At 42.5% G+C, this 20,780-nt stretch overlaps 1 protein-coding gene across 1 annotated transcript; it reads right to left on the reverse strand.

Annotated features, from left to right (window-relative positions):
- On the reverse strand, positions 1-19,734 carry MSL2 (MSL complex subunit 2). Its single transcript, XM_052804025.1, has 2 exons — positions 18,888-19,734; positions 1-4,132 (listed from the first exon to the last, which is right to left on the reverse strand). Exons 1-2 carry the CDS (start codon positions 19,027-19,029, stop codon positions 2,535-2,537), a joined length of 1,740 nt encoding a protein of 579 aa, XP_052659985.1. The 5' UTR covers positions 19,030-19,734; the 3' UTR covers positions 1-2,534.
- Between the last annotated feature and the right edge of the window lie 1,046 nt (positions 19,735-20,780).

The following is a 20,780-nucleotide window of genomic DNA, read 5'->3' on the forward strand; positions in this document are numbered from 1 at the left end:
TAGAATTAGAAAACTAACATTTATTAAATCAATTTGAATTTTAATATACATTTCAAGAACGTGGCAGCATAAAAGGAAATGTTTTTAGAAACAACCTGAATCTACCATTTGCAATTTTACATCAGTGATCAGGGCTCTCCTGTCGACGGTTCCAAAACACACTTGACCTAAATTCTCCAACTTTTGGTACCATATTTAACGCAGCAGTGAGATAGTACAGATTCCAAGTACTCCCACATTTCTGGAGCAAAGGTACTATGTATTTAATTTAATGAAAGTCCTAATAAATGTACCATCAACAATCTCAGCAAAACTTAACAGCTCTGCAAAAGCATTCAGAAACAACCCATGCTGTGCAGTTTACTCCCCTTAAATCAGACTCCGGTTTGGCTACTTTTCTTACACGTAGTGAACTAATAAACAGATTTACATTAGTAGGTCACGATCAAACCACCAAATTAGAAAATGGTAGGATCCTTTTGGGTCAACACAAAAACATACAAGTTTAACTAAATACATTTTAATAGGACATCGTTAAATCTCATGAGGGCTAAAAAACACAGATCTTAGGTACTTGGGTTGGCAAATAAAGACAAGAATACTAAGAAGCATTTTCCACCATTTACTCATTATCAAAAATATTTTTCAACTCTTCTTGCAAAACAAAAACAAAAAAGTACAGACTGGACACGTACATCACATTTTTCTTCCTATGGCTTTAACCCCCCACCCTACCCACCCCACAAAAAAGACGGGGGGAGAAACAAACCAAAACCAACAAAAAGATCTGACCACATTCACAGAAAATGACACCATGGTACACTACAAAACAAAAGGAGGTGTCATTTGTGTCCAAAGGTTTTTGCTTATTTCTTAGGTGAGGAACCATCATTGTACATGCTTTGTGCCAAATCAAAATACACCTAATGTTAGGTCGGAAAGCGCTGCAGGGTTCATTAGATGAATAAAAGGAAAGATGGAAGCAGTAAAGTAACTCAAAAAATTCACATCCTGTTTAACATACTGTTGAAACAGGAATAGCCTTTTAAATTAGAAGGTAATGTTTTGTGTTCTAGTCAGCCCATGTTTAATTTGTGCTATATCATTCAAAGAGGAGAAATTTCTGCTTTCATGAAGTAATCCAACTTTTTTAGGCTGCCAGTGAAGCCCTAAATGCAAGACTAAATTCTTCCGCTTGTACTCATATTTAGGGGTTGCGCTGAAATAAACCATTTTTGCATAAAGCTGAATTCCTATAAAGGCGCCTTCATTTTAACACTTTCTGAGATAAGCTCTTTGACAACTTTGTGTTATTTTTCCATTTTAGAGCCTTTCAGCCCAGGTTGAAAAGCACTAACCTTCGAAAGCTACTTTCAACATATTAGTGAAAATTAGACAGATTCTGGGTGGAGTGAGTTGTATCACTTATTGTGTCTAACAAACATCTGAAATATTTGACCTTAGATAGCAATCCATCCTCTGCCCCAGCTGAAAGATGCCTGTCAGCGAAGAACTACCCTCAGGGGGATGGGTCCCAGGTCTATTGCGGTACAAACTTCATCAAACAAACAAACAAACAAATCACCCCCAATGGTCGTAACTGCTGTGAAAGTCTCTGTGTATCCCAGGCACTGATCAGCAGAGGGGGGAGAAAAATCAGCCAAGGAGTCTCTCTGTAGCCCACAAAACCCTCTCTTTTCTAGAAGCAACAGCAATAAAATCACCAGGAACTCCAGAAAAAAAAAAGGAAGGGGTAGGTGGGAGAGAATGGTGCTAATAAAACTTTGTGTACAAGTAATTTTCTTGCCCCAGCCAAAATAGTCAGGGAACATGACCAGTGGAATTGTCAAGAAAACAAAAAAGAGAGTGACGTTGTTAACGGGGACAACGTATCCGGGTCAGCAGTCTGACGTTCATATCTAACCACTGATCTTCCTGACCCTTGTCTGGAGACTGAGCTGCTTTCTGGGCTACTAGCTTTCTCAGTATATTACTAAACTTTTTTAAACTGTTCCATAGAGTAGGTAGCCAATTCTCACCATTGGAAATTATCTACCCTTTTCAGACTGTATTCCCCAGCTCAGTGCTGCATTTCCTACAGGAACATTAGGCGATTTTCTAGTAATGGTGACTGTAACTAATCGATAATTACTTTTCTACATCATAATCTACCACAGTTTAGATGGACTAACTAGATACCACCTTTCCACATTTAAGTAGAAGCTTTGACTGAGCACAAAGCATGACCGAGTACAATGAGGTTAATGTATTCTTTGCCAAAAATCTTGTGATAAAATCATTTACATCAGCAATTGATCTCAGACTGTGAGGTGCTGTAAGAACTAAAAACAGTTTTAGGGTAACTCCTCCATTATCTGCAACTATTTCCCAGACACTAATACACATAACATAGCAATGAAAAACACTTGATACAAGTGATCTAAATGCAGGAGCTCCAGCAAGTTAAACAGAACCATAGCTGCCTTAAAACTGTAGCAGTTCCCCTACTGATGGCAGGGAAAAGAAAGAAAGATTCAACAGTCATATCTCATGTCTATAGCTTCATCCAAACTTTTATCATCATGTGTACTGGCAGCTAAAAACGTAGTTACTGGTGACCCTGTCACATTGATTACACTGGTGCTTGTGCTGGCATTGCGCACTGCAATGCTTGTCACATTAATGCCCAAAGTAAGCCTAGTCTGCTCCAAGGCCTTTTCTGGCACTGCAAATGCCTCCAGCTTCTTCTCCCCATTAGCCATGTATGAGTTTTGGCAGCCACGGCATATGCAGTCAAGGCAGGCTTTGCGGTTAGAATAGCAAGGGCAGCGTTGGCCACGGCATGTAAGAACACTTGGATTTTGGGTGGCACGACCACATTTACACCCTTTCTTTTCTTGTGGCTTTTTATACACAGTTTTTGTTGGGCTTCCTGGCATAACGTTACTGCTAGGAACTTTCTCCTTTGCTTTGTCTTTTGTTTTCAGCACCCCTGGTTTGGCTTTCGGGTGAGATTTCTTAGGGGCATGTTCTAAATTCTTTTTCATGCTTTTGTTAGACAGCAGCACAGTTTTACTTATTTTGGGAGTAGTGCCTCCATTAGGTACAGTTGCAATAGGCTGCAAAGACATTTTATTTTCCTGTTTCACTGTTACAGGAGCTGATGCTCCCAGTGTTGGGCCACAGATGATGCTGGAAATGGGTAGAGGTTGAACCTTTTCACTGTCACTTTCTGATCGAGATCGCTTTCTGTTTAACTTAACCACCTTAGGCGTCGCCGCTGTACAGGAGATTCCGTGAGGAGAAGCATCTGTGGACATGAAAATGTTATGGCTAAGAGGTGGGGGAGAAAGCTGAAGGAAAGGGCCATTAGTCATGTTTGCTTCCAAGCTGGGCTGCAAATTAGAATCACAGACTTCAGTATTTGAAACGGTCTCTAAGCTCCGGAGAACTTCCTCGACGCTAAGGAGAAGCGAGCCACCTGGTTTTATATCTTCACTGAAACTGCAGATGTCAATGCCTGTCGTACACAAGTCACTAGTAGAAACTGTATCGCACACAGGCTGCAGGCTGCTAGAGATATCTTCAGTTTTTATATACTCTCCAGTACTACAGACATCAATTGTGTTTGTGTGTTCAGGAGAAGGAATATTCACTCCAAGTTTATCTACTGAAAGCCCATTACAATTGGGCAACCCGTTGATAACAGAACCTCTAATATCAATGTTGTGTGTGCTTTCAGGTATTGATGTAAAACTAGCTGGAGGATCAGTTGTGAGTTCTGAGGTTGAAGGTACTGGGGAATGTGTCAAACACAAAGCCAAGGCTGTATCAGAAGATTTTTCTGTCTCTTCATGGAGTGGTGATCCATCTTTGAGCAAAGCCAAAAGATCTGCAGAACAATCAACTGCTTGGATAATATCTCGTGCCAGTGGAGTTTGCGTTATGTATTCGCAGAGTTTCTTATAGCAGTTCACTAAGATGCTTAGTTGCTTATTCTCCTCAAACTGTTCATAGTCCTTGCACCAGCTACATGATGGTTTCATCATCATCTTCTTGCCTTTACAAGTTTTGCAGACATAATGCTGACATGTGGAGTTGGTAGGAGCAATAGGGTCTTGTAGCAAATTTCCTAAGGAAAAAAGAAAGAGAAAGATTACAATGGACTCAAGGCAGGCTTCCAGGATAATATGGGATGAATTTTTTTGTACTGTCAAAAAACTGCCTGACAAAGTTCAGTAAGTCACAAGAAAATGTACCATCCACACAATAGCCTGTAAAAATTTTCACAGCTGCTATATCTGGTTTTAAAACAATGTCAAATTAAAAAAAAAAAAATTAGAAGAAAACCATCGCACCATAATTTGTTGTGCTGCTGCAGCCTTTAGAAACACTCTCCACTGAAACACTACCAATTCCCTTGTCCCCTTCAGCAGTTTCTTCCATTGAAACTTACAAAACACACAAGATTTCTATGAATTTACCAAAAGTGCAACAATAAACTCCCATGAAGAGCTACTGCAGAGATTTTAATGAAATTAGTGAAAACAAATGGCAATGGAGCAGAGGAAAACTCTAAAAGGAAAGTAAAAATGATGAAATATCAACCCCAAAAGGAAAGAAGACACAGCAGACTTTTACTTTTCATTTAGCTAAGACTAAAAATAGAGCCTAGCTTTGTGACAGTCAATGCCATGAATAAAGCACAAAGTTTTTAACTTTGCAAGCAACAAAACCTGTTAAATGGATCCCATGAATTCTTATAAACATTGAATAAAACACCTAGTAATATATTTGACCTAAAAAAAAAAGACTATATTGCTCTCCAATAGATCACTCCTGTGCCAAACCAGAAGGTGCAACAAGGCAACTATTAACATTTCCTGGGGAGTGATGGCTCCCAGTTTTCTAATTCACAGGCATGTATCAGTGAAATAATACTTAAAACAGTGGTACTGTCATAGCCACGATGCTTAAATTCTTTTAAGTGGCAACAACAGCTTATGTCCTGGGCAGGCACAAAGAAATCAGAAGAAAGGATTTTCTCTGAGATCTTACTGTTAAGAATAGAAAACTAATAAAAATCAGTTGCTGAAGGAATCAACACACCTGACAACACAGAAAGTTTCAGACACCCCATACTGACAATCTGGAATATTATGTCTCCAGATCTCTGAAACTGTAAAAACCTGGAAGAATGTTTTTGGTTTTATTTAAGACCAAACCAAGTTAACAAGCAAGGATAAAATAGGAAAGAACAGAAGTAACTGAAATTCTGCACAGAAATAATCCAACTAGTAACTATATCCAGAAAAATGACAGTATCGGTTTGCTATTTCTAGCTAGCTCTAGGCCAGAAATATACTCTAACACCTAAATTAAATTTCAGAGTATCTATAGTAATCTACAGCAACAGGTTTCCCCTCCTTTCCAAGCAGCAGATTTTCAGCTTTGATCAGACCTTTCTCTCATAAGGAGCCTTTGCTGGATGAGTTACAACCATCAGTGAATTCTCACCCAGATTTTCCAAAGTGAAAACATGCTGTTACGAACACATGAATAAAATGAAACAATTTGGGATGAGAAAGCAAAGTGCATGTATTAAAACAGACTGAGATTAAAAAAATCGTATCAGAGAGAGATACTTTCTCTCATCACTCACTTGCCAAAGAACTTTTAATCACACAGACCTTCCGTAACAGATTCTCATGACTGCGCTTTGAAGGGATCTAATTAACTGGACCTAGTTGAGTGGACCAAGTTACCAACTAAGTAATAAAACCCAACCTTTCTACCTTACATTACCTTAGTTGAGAACCCAAGGCCTCAGGCAGAAGAACAAGCTATACTATACTAACCCTTGGCTGTAGTAGCACCTAAAAGTATGAAACTTGTCCCTCACTCTGTAGCCTGTGTCAAAATGTTCCAACCCCCTTCCTAACCTAACCCTCTGTGCTTTTCACCATTCAACCCACTTTTGAAAATTCAACCTTTTGTGTGTGTTTAAATAGGAAATTTGCATTAGCACAGTAATTCTGCAACACTTGAATTCTGTGAGTGAGCAGACTATTATCCCATTTTCCCTTTGAAATCTGAATTCCCTGGTACCTCTTTGGGAAAGGACTGCTCCACAGCCCTCCAACCTGAGCTGTCTTTCAGTAAAAGTGGCTTGATGTAAACTGGTTTTTGAGCAACAAATAACAAGAGTCAGTGCTGAAGTCATCATTACATAGTATTTTTTTAATAAACTGAGAGAAAATACAATTGTTTAGAAAGTTGGCAGGTGACACACAATTTGACACAATGTCAAATAATGAGAACTGCCACTACAGCTTGACTGGAACAGGGGCTGTAGGGAAATGCACCATATCTGAACACAGTTAATTGAAAGCGATGCAGGAGGAACACTGAATAGGAGAAGCTGTAGAACAGAGAAAGGTTCAAAGCACAATTACAGCAATACTTGACAGGAAATGCACTTCACAACCAAAGAGTAGGTGTTTTCTGCTAATCTAATGAGAAAGGGCTGACTGAGGAAGGGTGACCCCGCAAGACTCCACCATGAGAAGACAATAGCAAAACACTCTTCAAGTTAAACAGTGAAGATTTGAAGCCAACAGATGGAACATGGAAGTCACACAATCCAACCTGCAGTGGATTTTTTTTTTTTTTTTTAAAGTTCCCTTTAAATGACAGTATATAAACAGCAACGCAGGCAGAGATGTCCATCATGGTCACAAGACTGGATTTGATTTTGTGAGAAAAGTCCCTAACTCCCATGGGGAAAAACAAAAGAAAGCTTTAAATCACATCAACTAGTCTCAGAAGTCATGTCCTTAAGCACAATGAGTTCACAAACAATTGTCCGTCCCTTCTGGATCTTGAGTCTTTCCAACAGGACAGGCAGAAAGCCATGCCAGGACCAACGCAGGAGGCAAACACACCTAACGCTTGTTCATTTAATGCTTTGAGACTTCAGAAGCCATCGTAAAAATACATGCATCCACAGTGCTTCTAGGACCAAAAGCCCACCAGCATCAATACGCAATGAAACAAAGCAGTTGGGTGTGCTCCTTCGTCCACCTTTAGCCTCTTTTTGCTACTTATGATGATTAAGTATGAGTTACAATGATCAATGCTTTACAGATTCTGAAGCACTAGAATACTTCAGAGGTGGAACCAAATAAACAATATACCAATTTAACTATTAATGAGATTAAAAAAAAAAAGTCATCGCCAACTGTGCATTTTATTTCTCCCAAAATAAATTTGGCTGAAACTGTTGAATGGGTATGAATGCTAGAAGAGGATACTGAAAAATTTAAATTTCCTCAAGCTTTGAGGAAAAAAACAGACAGACAGACAAGACAAAACACTTCACATGCTCTCACTGAAGCAAAGAACAGAGCGAGTTCTACTGTCAGTAAATGCCAGGCAACCTACACAGGAGAGACACTAGGAATGCCTGAGATGTGGGAATATTTTCAGCTTGAGCTCATCTCTCATTTAATACTCATTCTTCAGTCAAAGTTTCTCTCTCATATGGATTCTGTGGCACCTATCACTCTCTTCAGCTTTAGTATCATTAGGCTAAAAAAAAAAACAAAAAAGTCAACCATGAGATGCAAATTCACAGAAAATTAAGTTTCATTACTTTTAATACTCAGGGAATGGTATTAAGTCAGCAACGCTGTCCCAGAAAGATAACACCCGAGCTGCTACCCAGAATCTGGAGGTACTAAGGTCTGGGACATTCCGAACTGCTGGATTGTACAGGCTCCCAAGGTGTAACACTCATTTGATGCTGCAAATTACCAGATCTTCCCAGATGAAGATTATGAACTCCACCGTGAAAATAAAACCAGGAAGGATTCCAAGATGTTACCTAGCCCATCCTCAAACTCCTAAGAATAACCATACTGAGTTAGATCCATCTAGGCCAGCAGGCCATCTCACTAGTGGCCAAAAGCAGATGCTTAGGGCATAGAGTAAGAACAAGGCAAGCGAACAATTAATACTTGCCCAGCCTTTAACCACTATGGGCTGAGATACTTCTCATGGGAGATGGGGTTTCCATGTACTCTGTAACCCTCGGCTCCCCTCCTTAGGCTTGCCTCATCTCCTCTCTAACTATCTCAAATGTCATCAGTCACAGCAGGCTTTGACAAGGAGGTCCCTGGTCAGCAATCCACTGTGCTGAGAATGACCTTTTTGGTTTGAGCATTACTCTTACTAGTTTCACTTGACAATCTCTGGTTTTTGTGTTGGATGAGGCAACAGTCAATTGCTATCCTCTCTTCCACACTACTCATGGTTTTACAGACATATACCACGTAATCCTCCAAGTTGTCTCTTTTCCAGACTGTACAGAAGTTGTTCCTTATGTTGGATCACCCTTCCCCTAACTCTTCCACAGAGATGGGAGGACCACAACTGCAACAACGCAAGATGCAGGTGAACCACAGCTTTATACAGTGCCATAATAAAGTTCTCCACTTTATTCTCTAATCCAGTCCTGATTTTTAGCATTTGCTTTGCTTTTTTGATTGAGACTCAGTACTGAGCTGACATTCTCATGGAGTTTTCTATTGCAAGGCCAAGATCTCACTTTTGGCTGGTAGCCATCAGTGCTACCCCTTTCTATAAATTTACAAATTTATAGAGATCTGCAAGATATAAAAATGGTGGGCTCTGAGAAGTTAATATTTTTTCCATGTTTATAATTTAATATTTATCTAAGCTAAATTTAATTTGTCATTTTATTGCGCAGTCATTCATCTGCATAAGATCCTTCCATGATTACTCAATGCAGGCCTTCATTTTTACTACCCTAAATAGCTTGGTATTACTAAACTTTGCCTCGTCTTTTCTCACTCTCTTTTGCAAGGGGTATATTAATGCACCAAAAGCAAAATCGTGTTCTTACAAAGCCTCCAATAAGAGGTTTTCCCTAAACAACATCAGCTCTTAACTATCCTACTTTCAGAAAGGTTTACTAAACATCTACATTAATATGAGCACTTAAAATTAAACAACAGCATATTCAGAGGAAATACTTTTAATATATTATTTACAAAATATCACAGCTGTCCTGGAAAGGCTGCTACCAGGAGGTAGGTCATTTAAACCACAAGGAATACTTCCTATTGTGTTCCTTAATGAGCTTACTTCACAGCTGCAGGAAGAGGGGAAGCATCTGCAAATTCTATCTCAGAGACCAAAGGGAGGAGAAGAATTGGGAATCAATGCAACTGTTAGGTGTATATATCCAGCAAATACACTCCAAATGGATGAAATTCACTGAGAAGAAAGACTTTAATCGGAACAGGTCGCCACTTCCATTCTCATCTATCCTCAGCAAAGGCAGAAATATAATGCCCTAGGAAAGGGGATAAACACAATAACTAATTTAGCACCCTTGGAAAAGCCTACTGAAACATAATATATTGCCTTTTTTAACAACTCAAAGTCTTAAGAATGATGAAACTATTAAATCTTAATTTGATCAAGTCAACTAGAAAAAAAAGTTATTATGTCAAATTTTGTTACAAGTAGAAATAAATGTATCACTGGGGTTTATCTCCCAACATTTGTCTGCCAAAACAGTCTTTAATTCTTGGTTGCATTCATATCACCAGAAGTCACCCTCCTTTCATAGTGCACAGCAAGCAAGTGGAAAACTCAACAGCCCAGCCCTCTACACCTTTCATTCTCTGACCAAAGTGGTGTATCTGCTACACAACATAAAAATAGGACTGGCATCCATGATGAAGGGGAGAAGACGGTGAGAAGGAAGGTAAGAAGGAAGCTCACCTGCACCAGCTAAATCTGTTAACATCAAACACTACAATGACCATGATTTCATTTTTAAACCAAGATTACAAAAAGTGTCTCCGAACTTTGGATTAGTCAGATAGAAATTTTACAGCTCTGTGAATCTAGCAAGTTTTAAAAAACAGGAAGCTATAATCAGTCTGATGAAGCACACATATACTTCTGCATTAGACTTAAAATCAATGTATGGCAAGCACCTCAAAGCAATAACCAGAAGCTGGAGATTTAACAGCTGGACTGCTACACTTTCAGCATTTTCATTTCTGGATTAAACACGATCTGATTGTTTCTACTAAACTAATTAGCAACAAGCAGCAAGCTCTAACAAATTGCTACATTCAAGCTTCAGAGTTAACCACCTTCTGAAGGATGGGAGCTAGTTCTCACTGACTGGCAGTACCACTTGATAGGCCTTTTGAAGTTCAGCTATCCACCTACCTGTACTTCAGCTGAAGCAGCCTCTGAAAGGAAAAGGCTTGCTCCCCTCATGACTTTGCCTGCACTGCTCCCTTCTTCAACCCCACACAGCATCTCTTCATCTAAGAAATTATCAGCTAGATCTGACTGAAGAATAAGTAGCTCAATGAGGTTTCAAAACAAAACATGCAAAAGAAAAATACGACCATAAAAGCAGTAGCATTTTCAGAGTTTGATAAAAAAACCTAGAAGCACTACTTGATGATAGGCAGGCAGGCATATGATAAGTAGTGAAAAGGTCTGTTAACCATCTGCAGAAAAATAAAACAAATATGTAACATCTGTTTTATACAGGTGAAAGATTTGAATACTTACTAGAAAAGAAGATAACTAAATACACTCAAACCCAGAGAAACTTCAAGAGAGGTTAGTGCAAGGGACAACTGCCAAGGACAAGACAACAGTGAAAGGTCTCCTTCCACAGATCTCAAGCCCGAACATAAACGCCTTCCAAACCGTACGCTCAAGACGGTTGGCTTGAACCATGGTCTGGTTGATACATGTCAAAAATACTGCACCAAATTCAAGAGGCAGATTCACCAGATGGAGGTTTGTGCTACCCCTGCCCTGACACTGTCCCAGTTAGAAAAATGTTTGACAACTTCTCTCATCATACAGAAACCTACTGGATCACGTGGCAGAGGTGCCACCTATCACCCAGATATCCTACACCCACGTCCCAGCGTTCAGAAAACAAATCAGCATTTGCCGCAACCATGCTCTTGGTTGAGAGGCCTGAAGATGCAAGACGCATCTGCAATATTACTAGCACAAAACTTTGAACCTAGTCTACAAAACACAGATTGCAAATAAGAGGAGTTCGCAATGACAACACTAGAAATGTACTTATCCTTTCATGGGTTTTGTGAGACAACGTTTCATAGACACAAATAGTTTTATTCAGCCAAAAACTAGAAATAGGAAAAATTGCCCAAGACTTCCAGCACACAATCCTTTTTCAGATCTAAAACAGTAAGAGTTCACCTGTGAACTAAATGATAGTATTTCTTCCTGAAAACACCATCTTGCTCTTAGATCACCACAACAACAACAATGGTGCCACTAGAATTTGTCCAAAGACATTCACAAGCATTCACAGATTCCCCATCAAGTGAAATGGAAACATGGGGGACACATAAAAAAAAGCATTAAAAAAAGCCCTCAAAAACTTACTTCAAAATTTTATCAGAGAAAACGTTCTGCTGGCTGCTGAATATTTCTGACCATCCTCCATCAACAAACAACTATGAAAAATTAGCTACAGAAACTATTACCCTCATATAGAAATGGTCACAACTAAAGAATTAATGATTGTATGAGACCCTGGAAAAATCAAAACTGCACTATTTTTGGTCTGAACACCATGGGAACCCAAATTAACCATGATATGAATACAGTTAGACTATTTTTCTGTATATTTGGAGAAACACAGTCAACCTCTTTAGCTAAAGTTCAAGAAAAAAACCCCAGCAATATGATAACAAATTGCATTTTAACTGTAGAAGGGACTGCTTTGTTCTCTGACTCTGTCCCCTGCATAATAAACAACAGAACATATCTTACCAAGTCCTGTGTCAAAGTTATATTTCTGTTTGAAAGTCTTTGTGTTTACAAAATCAATGACTGGAAAAATTCTGAATGTATTTTTAACAAACTAGGTGGCAAAGTTCAAACTTTGTAATGAACAGGCTTTAAAAAGATAGAGAAATTCATCTTGTTCACCATCCAATGTAAAATTTTCATGTTATGATGTTTTCCAAAAGTCAAGGTTGCTGTATTTTAAGAGCTTTTAAATGGCAAAGTTAACATTTGTCCTATGGGTAGGAGATTAATTTAATTAAACATGTTTCTATGCAGCATGAACACTCATAAGAGTTAAAACTTGCTTTGAAAGTTATAGATCAAGTTGATCACTTTCTCTGAGCAAACAAAAAGAGTAATGAAAACTATTTTTTCCCCACCAAACAAAAATGCTGGCACCATCAGGATTAACCATGCAATCTTAAAGTGAACTGTGCTCTTCAAGACCACTGGAGAAGGAGCAAGCCCTGCGCTGTTACTGCAAGGCTCAGGAGACAGAGAGTAACAAATTACATCATTGAAGGACTTCAAACTGAATTCTTTTCAGCGCTCAAGAAAGGGTGCGCTGTACGTTATTTCTCAAGTCATATACTAGATGCAAAGAATCTTTTCTGGCCTCACAAAGAACTCCAACATCCAACATATTCAGCAACTGCTTACTCCATATTTAGTCAACCTAATCTGTAAATCATAACATAGTAAGAAAACAACACCAAAGAAATCTGTGTTTGAACGTGCTATGTCCATAGACCCGGACAACTAAGTTGTCCCAATAAAGATGCCTCTTGGCAACACATTAACTTTTCTTTAAACACTCTGAAATGCAATCGGTTTAATCAATATCCTCAGACGACCATCAAAACCCATCTATCATCTCCCATTGCCTCAGTCAGTTACACGCTCTCATCCCAAATCACATCAGAAGACAATATTGCAATCTTCACTTTGCAACCTTCTTCTGAAGCCCACTATCAACCAGCTGTTATGGTGGAAACCACAGTTCTCTTCCTACACCTCAATTTTGTTCTAAGACAGAGGAGTATTTTTAGTTTAGAAACCAATTTAAATTCAACTGGTAGAACATTATGTCATCAAAACTTATGCAGTACAATGCAGACAACCTTGAAAAAGCTGTTCTCCCAGGAGTCACACACAGGATTTAAAAACAGGAAAGGGAAACAGTGAATTTAAGTAAGGAGACTTTTAAGAGGAAGAGAAATCATCCAACATGTTCTTGGCTAAAAATTGGTGTATTCAGAGATGTGTGAGTAGACATTTTATAGACAACTGCCCATGCTGGTTATCTCCAAAACAAGAAGAAAAAGAATACCTGCAGCAGAAGGTATTAGTCCCACAGTCCATGCTCCCCAATGGCTGTTTCAGAGATTCTCGTTATTTTGCACATTCTTCAGAAATTCAGAAGTATTTTGGCAACCATTCATGTAATTTTTAAGGGGAAAATAACATACTTTTAAAAACTACCAATATATGAAAATGGAGGAAAGAACATTTCAATGAAAAAATACCTTAAAAAAAAGCACCAATCCAGATCACTTTTCAAACATAAAAGGCAACTCTGATCTGGCAGCACAGATCATGATTCAGTTTTCACTCTCCTTAATCTAGGGAGAATGGACAAGGAATGAGAGTTCCAGGCTAAACTTTTCCATTACAAAAATTAAATACGCTTTTTCACTTTAAAACTCTGATATCCAGGCTTAACTCACTTAGTCATGGCTCACATCCCAAACAGATAATCCAGTATCATGCATATAATTAAGTTTTGTTAGTAGTGGGATTTTGTTTCTTCTGCCTTCTTCCATCTGTGACCAGAAATTGAATTTGCTAGAAAGTGTCTATCTATTTAGGTGTCACCCAAACTATCTTCTTTTCTCTGAAGGACATCACATAACTGCTGCATGCCTCGGATTGTCTCAATACCATCAGTGGAAAAAAGACTTACTCTAGAGCCGCAATTTGTTTGTATTCCACTTGCTTATGGTGCTTCTTCCCTTAGATACTTGTAGAAATTTTCACATGAAAGTTTAATGAAACTGTACAGGTCTAATTCACAATTTCCCAGTGACAAAGTATAGCCTAAAGTAGTAAGCTCTACTTGGGATCCATAACAACATCACCGAGAGCTATAGACAAGGGGTCCGGAGGAGGTCACACCACACACTGGCATAGGGGAGGAAGCAGTCGGAACTGCAGAAGCAATGGAGAATTAGCTCAGCGAGGGGCAAGGAAGAAGAGGAGGAGCTTTCACAGGTCCAACAACATGGACAAGAGGGCACAAAGATAGAAAATTTTACGCAAGTCAACCTACCACCAACTATGGAGAAATTTCAAACCTAGCTAGCAGAATAAGTTCCATAAGACTCAACTTACACTGACAGCATAAAACTTCCAAAAAATAGGCTAATGGTTTTACACAAGAGCAGGATGGAAATAACATCCCTACACTAATCTTTAAATAGGAAAACAAAAATTCAAGATTCTATATTTTATTATTTTGGTCATCCATGCCATTCCCCATGCTTGGGAGTTGCTTCCATAATGCTACTTTTACCATTCAGCCTTCAACCCTCTAAAATTATCAAGAGCTATCTCAAAACACTTGACAGGAGCTGTATAAGGTACCAGTCAGTACTGTCACATTGTTTCTTTGTTCCTTCCCACCCCTTAATCTCCCTTAAGCCACATGTTGTCTCACATCCCCTCGCTTAGATCGCAGGATGTTCAAGGCAAGAACTACATTCTTACCCTGTATTTCTACAGCACAAGCTACAGTTGGGTTCCTGCCCAAATGCAAAGCGTTGTCCTAAAGCCATGCAACCTTTTAAGCACTTTCACATTCTGAATCAGCAATAACAATCTTTCAGAGGTTCCAGGATGAAGTTTTCCACAGATAAAAAGCTAAGCTGATCTGACTGCCAACCTGTCTCTTACAAGCATTTTAACTGAACTTCAGAAAAGGCTGTTAATGCTGAAAAGCCAACTGAACCTTTGAATGACTTGCAGTAACCTACATGGGATTTGAAACAGAGAAAGGCGCTTTTAAGAAGATTTTTATCCCAACAGGCAGTACTTTTAAAACATAGAAGTTTGTTGCATAAATTCTACTAAACTATTTTTAAATTAAATGTGGTATTAACATGCAATTTAATAATAATCACTTTAGTCCAGAGACTGAGACTCAGATTTCACATCCTCAAAACACATAAGGCACATACCTTCTGTCTAATGCACAGGCAGGAGCAGTTATTTTTAAGTTTTAAAAGCTCTAGGAAATATCGTCTTATACATCCCTGTATAAGGATGATGCATTACCTACAACACCATCTAGGAAACTATCACATGACTGCACTTAAATCCTAGAAACACACACCGCCGTACCATTGACATAACCTTTATAACCCATTATAGGGTAAGACAGATAAGACAGAGACCTCAAATCCACCTAGAACAGGCTTACTTGACTTACAATGGCATACTATATTTACATTATGACTTTCTACTGATGGAACTTCATGTGTGCCAATTTTAATCTAAAATCAGAGCTTTAATTAGAATTTCATAATTACGTGGGTCCAAAAACTTCCACCACCCCTACTATGTGAGCTGGTTTAAAAGATGTATCAGATCAGAAGAAAATTAGTTGGCTTGTGTCTAGTGCATTGAGAAAATAGTGAAAGCACAATAATGTTAGTTGATTTATATAGCTGTCACTAGTTTCTTCTAAAAACAATTCTCTAAAATTAGAGGGACAATCCTGACTGCAGAATTAATACCTACAGCATAACAAAGCATTACAGAATGCATTCAGAGACCTTAAATACTGAAGAAAGGCTGATGACATAAGGAGCACTAATTTGGGGAGTAATTTCCCAAGGGAAGTCCTAGAAGTCCAACACTTGAGACTTTAACCAAGTGTAGGGGTTTTATGCATTACTGATAATTCATGCAGCATTTCTCCAACGAAGGATGATTTTTAGACATTTACAGTCAAGACCGCATTCTGCTAAGATCTGTGCAAGGGAAGTACCAGACACTCACTGTTCCATGTACATGAACCCATACCCAGATATTTGGATCTCATTGTCTAAACAGACAAATAGGGTAGAAAGAAGTGAGCATCTGAAAAACTTTTAAATATTTAAAAAAAAAAAACAACAACACACTGTTAAGTTTGGGTAGTCACAGCACTCGCTCTTGTGATCATGCCATCTCACAAAGTAACCTTTACTTCAGTACTTAAACTTTACCTTTTAAAACACTGAAGTTAAAAAGGGTTTGACAGTTGGATAGGCTTTAAATGACCTTAAACACGCAGAAGGTGTAACAGCTCTTAGCACTAACGTGTACAAGAGAAAAAAAGTATTTTAAAAATATCACAGCAAGGTGGTCAGAGGGCCAAAGAGAGAAAGAGGCACCAATATTCAGCCATGACAGAAGTGGGAGAACAGGAACACAAAAAGCAAACAAGAAAAAGGTCAATTTGCCTTTACCAGTCTGAGCTGAAGATTTATGACTGCTGGTCAATGCCAGAGTGGACAGTTTTGTATTGGGCAGGACCACTCTCCCATGACTAACTGCCTGCAGGTTCAAGAAAGACACTTTACCAACTCTGCAGGACAGAAACTGTATTTTACTGTACGGCTGAGGCCTCTGAATGCCACCACGCCACAAACAGGAGCCCAAGAAACAGAGAGAGAATACCGGGGAATCGCTCATAAACAGAATACTTGAAACAAACAGTGGCTACAGTTATCTGAAAGCTAGCCTCAGTAAGAAAAAATGTAAGCCAAAGCAATAACCTTAAAATTCAGAGGAAGCAAGGGATGAAAGGAGAAAGTGGAACCATCAAGAAGTAGTTTGTAAGTCAGAATATGCATGGCGGCACAAGTCTGTAGAAGAAAACAAACTAAAAAGCGTGGTTTGCTCTACCAAACATAAAGTGACAGAAAAGCCAAGCAAGAGAAGCTGAAGAGGGGAAAAATAGCTCAGGAATTTGGGCAGGGACAAATTAAAGATAGACAATTTCAATAGCACAGAGTATAAAAATAAGATTGCAAAAGGCCAAGAAGGGAAGAAGTCAAGGCAAGGAGAACAAAGAACACATTTCAGAAGACCAGTCTTAAAGTGGAGAGGCCAGATAGCACAGTAGTTAGAAACACATAGTCCCTATGTAAGTATCTTATTTAAAAAAAAAAATAGAAATAAATCAGAAAAATGTTAGCATATTTTTAGGCCAAAGCAGTCTGGTGATTGACCAAAAGCAAGAAGGATTTATGGAAAAAAAAAGCACAGTTAGGGATTGGAATTAACAGGGCCTTAAGTAATAAGCAAGAGATAAAGAGCAGAGGTGCATCAATATTGACATCAGGGTTACATGAAAAAAAAAAAAAAAAGAAACTTAGACAAATTATTTCAGGAAATGACTACGCAGTGATCCTGGGAACAGGCTCCCTCTTTCCCAGTACAAACAGATCTCTATTTTCTAGGACTTTAAGTGGGAGGAGCCAATAGCTACAGGATAGGAAGCATCCAACACTAGTTTAGCAACCTCAACAGCTGAAATCCTGATCCTGTAAATAAATAAAATAGTTAACTTTATACACACCAGTAATTCAATTAAATCTTAGTGTGACCACACACATTTGTAAAGATAAACACACACCAACATAGCAGACATTAAGTCCATTCTGTTAGGAAAATACAAACACACACAGGGCCAGGACTTAAAACTACCAGAGGGAAAGAAGGAGAATTAACAAAATTAAACAACTGAGAGGCCTAACAGTTCAGAGTCCCTCTCCCAACACTGACCAGGGCTTCAAAGGAAAGTTCAAGAAACGTTGACAGCTTATTCCAGAGCTTCCTACCAGGAACAGACATGTGCCCCCACCTCATAAACACAGCAGAATGCAATTCCTTCCCAATGTTCCCCAGACTGTAATACTAAAATTCCAGATGCCTGCTTTTGCCCACAAAATGCAGAATGCTCTTTTTTGGGGGGAGGCAGTGGGGAAATCCTAGCAGAGTGTCAGCCTATGTGCTTTTTATGGTAATTATTGTTATAGGACAGTTATCTGCTATGGACAAAAAAAAAATCCAAATACTGTTTCTGTGTGCTTAAAATTCCTGGCTTTCAATCTGAATTACTTTTTTTGTTCTTTACATTTCAAGGAGGAGGAAAAAAAAAAAAGTACAAAGTTCTTATTTCCCTGCCTCTACAGTCTGTATATTGTTTTGAGTATCTCTTACCACACTTTCTCTTAGTCATCACTTTTTTAAAGCAATTAACTCGACTACACCAGGGTATTCCAATAACCACTAATAACTACCATACCCTTTATGAAATAAAGCGACCATAACGAAGCATTGCAGTTTGGGGAAAACACACTCTCTCAACAAAAACAACAAATTATTTTCTTTACAGCTTTCCATGCTATTAGATATGCAGACCCCTAACGCCTTTCTATCTTTCTGGCCAATACTGCCCGCAGACTGCCCCCCCTCCCCGCGCCACACACACACTTCGGGTTGGTTTTTTTTGGGGGAGGGGGCGGGAGGGACGGGACACAGGACGGGGCGGGACACGACACACGGGTCTAAGGCGAAGAACTATTTTCACTCCACCGTTCCCAACTTGCAAAAGAACCCCGCCGTTACCCGCGCCCCCCGCCCGCCCGCCGCCGCCCCACGTGGGCTCCGCCGCCGCACGCCCCCGGCGGCCCGAGGCTCCGCGGCAGCTCCGCGGCCAAAGGCTGAGAAAAGTTTCCCGGGCCGCCTCCGTGGCCCAGCCCGGCTCTCGGGGCCGGGGCGGGGGGGAGAGCCCTACCGTGGCCTTTCCTTCGGCGGCCAGGGCCGGGGCGAAGGCGGCCCGCCGGGGCAGCGCGGCCCAGGGCCGGCCCACAGCGCCGTGCGGGGAGCCCCGGGGGGTGGGGAGGGCAGGCTCATTGTGCAGGGAACAAAAGAAAGATCCTCACCGCAAACGCAGCAGGAGAGGGACTGCCTGAAGTAGGGCAGGAGCTTGTTAATCTCTGTAAAGGACTGGGGATCCCCAGGGTCGTAGTTGAGCACCAGGCGGCTCGCTGAAACGTAGAGAGCAGTGGCATTCACCGGGTTCATCGCAGCCGCTCGCACGCCGCCGGCTCCGGGGTGAGAAGAAAGCGCGGCGCCGAGTCCGTGCCGCCGGCCGAGGGGGCAGGTGGCCCCGGGGCGGGGGCAGGCCGGGTGTCACCTTGGTCCGGGGCCACCTGGAGCCGCGCGGCGGCGGCGGCAGCGCGGAGGCCGCGGCGGCCCTGTCAGAGGGGCCGCGCTGGCTCCTCCTCCGCCTCCAGCGGGGCCTCGCTCCCGAGCAGCGGCCTCGGCCCGCCCGCAGCCGCACAGCGCAGGGAGGCGGCGGCGGCGGCGCTACTCCAGGCTGCGGGCCATGCCGGGCCGCCCTCCCCCGGGCCCTGCTCCTCTCCGAGCGGACGCTTCCTCGGCCGCTGCGGGCCGCGCCTCAGCGGCGGCCCGGCATGGCGGCGGCCGCAGGGAGGAACCGCGAAGCCAGCTCAGGGCGGCGGCGGGCCGGGCCGCGCTGCCCGATCCGGCGGCGGGGGAGGGAGGCGGATGCACCTGGGCCTCAGCGCGACCGCATCACCGCGGCGCCGCCGCCGCGGCCTCCTCCGCGGGGCCGGTGGCTCCTGGCTGCGCGGCCGCGGGGCGAGCTCCGCTCGCGGGGCAGGATCCGCCGCCCGATCCGCGCCGCAATGTCAGTAGCAACCGTTAGATCCAACCGTCACTGCGGAGCCATCGCCGCTGCCGTCTAGCGCCCAGCACCGCGCATGCGCGGCCGGGCCGCTTCCCTCCCCGCAGCGGGGGCCCATCCCGCGGGGCGGGGGGGGGGGGGAGGCGGAGCGCAGCGCCCTCTAGCGGGGCCCGGGCGCGCCGCCGCGGGGAGCGGGGCTGCCCTGCCGCCCTCGGCCCGGGCGCGGCGCCGGCCGGGGAGGGAGCGGCCGCGCGCCGCAGCGATCGCCTCTCCCCCCCCTCAGCGCGGCCGCCGCGCCGGCAGCGTCGCGCCTGCTCCGCGCAGGGCGGGCCGCTGCCGCCGCTCCCTCGCCAGGCGGGTGGGGTCCCTCCGGCAGGTTGCTTGCCCCCGGCCCGCGGCGTTTAGGCTTTGCCCTCTTCCGGGGCCTCCGCCTCACGGGAGGCCGTGCCTCTCTCCAGAGTGGCTGGGCGCGGCTTCGCCCACCTCTCGGGCTGAGGAGTCGGACCCCGCCTCTGCCTTAAGGCGTCCTGGAGCCTGCAGCCAGGCCTGGCAAATACTTCAGGCTTCTGCCTGGGCTTGAGGCTCCGGGGTACCGAGTGGCCCCCCCCTCCACCCAGCACCGAGCAAGTCCAGTGCGCGTCTGCCTTCAGAGCGAGAGAGCGGCAGGGTGCGCGAGGTTCTCAGAAGATCCGGCACAGGAGCTGCAGAGCACACCCTTCTCGGATGTGGCTCAGATTGCCCCAGTAGACACCACCAGCTGCCCACGCGCGGCTGTGTAGACAGAAGTTTGTCACGAGTGTTCTTGCTGCCCATACCAGCGCTCTGGAGGCCCCAACGTATAACACAGCAGTGGATCCACAGGCTTGGGGAAGGTATGACCAAGACATGGGCACAGGAGGGATTTTTTACCATTGCCACGTTTTAGATCACTGGGGATATATGGAGGGAACTTATGATATTTCCACTGTAAGCACCACTGAGGCCGTTCCACGCACCTCCTCATCCTGTGTTGCAACGCTGCCAGTGCCATCAAGGCAGTCCCTTGCCTGTTTCTCTGACCTTTTGGGTAACTGATAGAACCTCTCCTTTTTCCCCACTTGTCCCTCTCTCTGTTCACCTAGAGTTG

This window comes from Harpia harpyja, chromosome 12 (assembly GCF_026419915.1).
Source record: "Harpia harpyja isolate bHarHar1 chromosome 12, bHarHar1 primary haplotype, whole genome shotgun sequence".
Classification (NCBI taxonomy): domain Eukaryota; kingdom Metazoa; phylum Chordata; class Aves; order Accipitriformes; family Accipitridae; genus Harpia; species Harpia harpyja.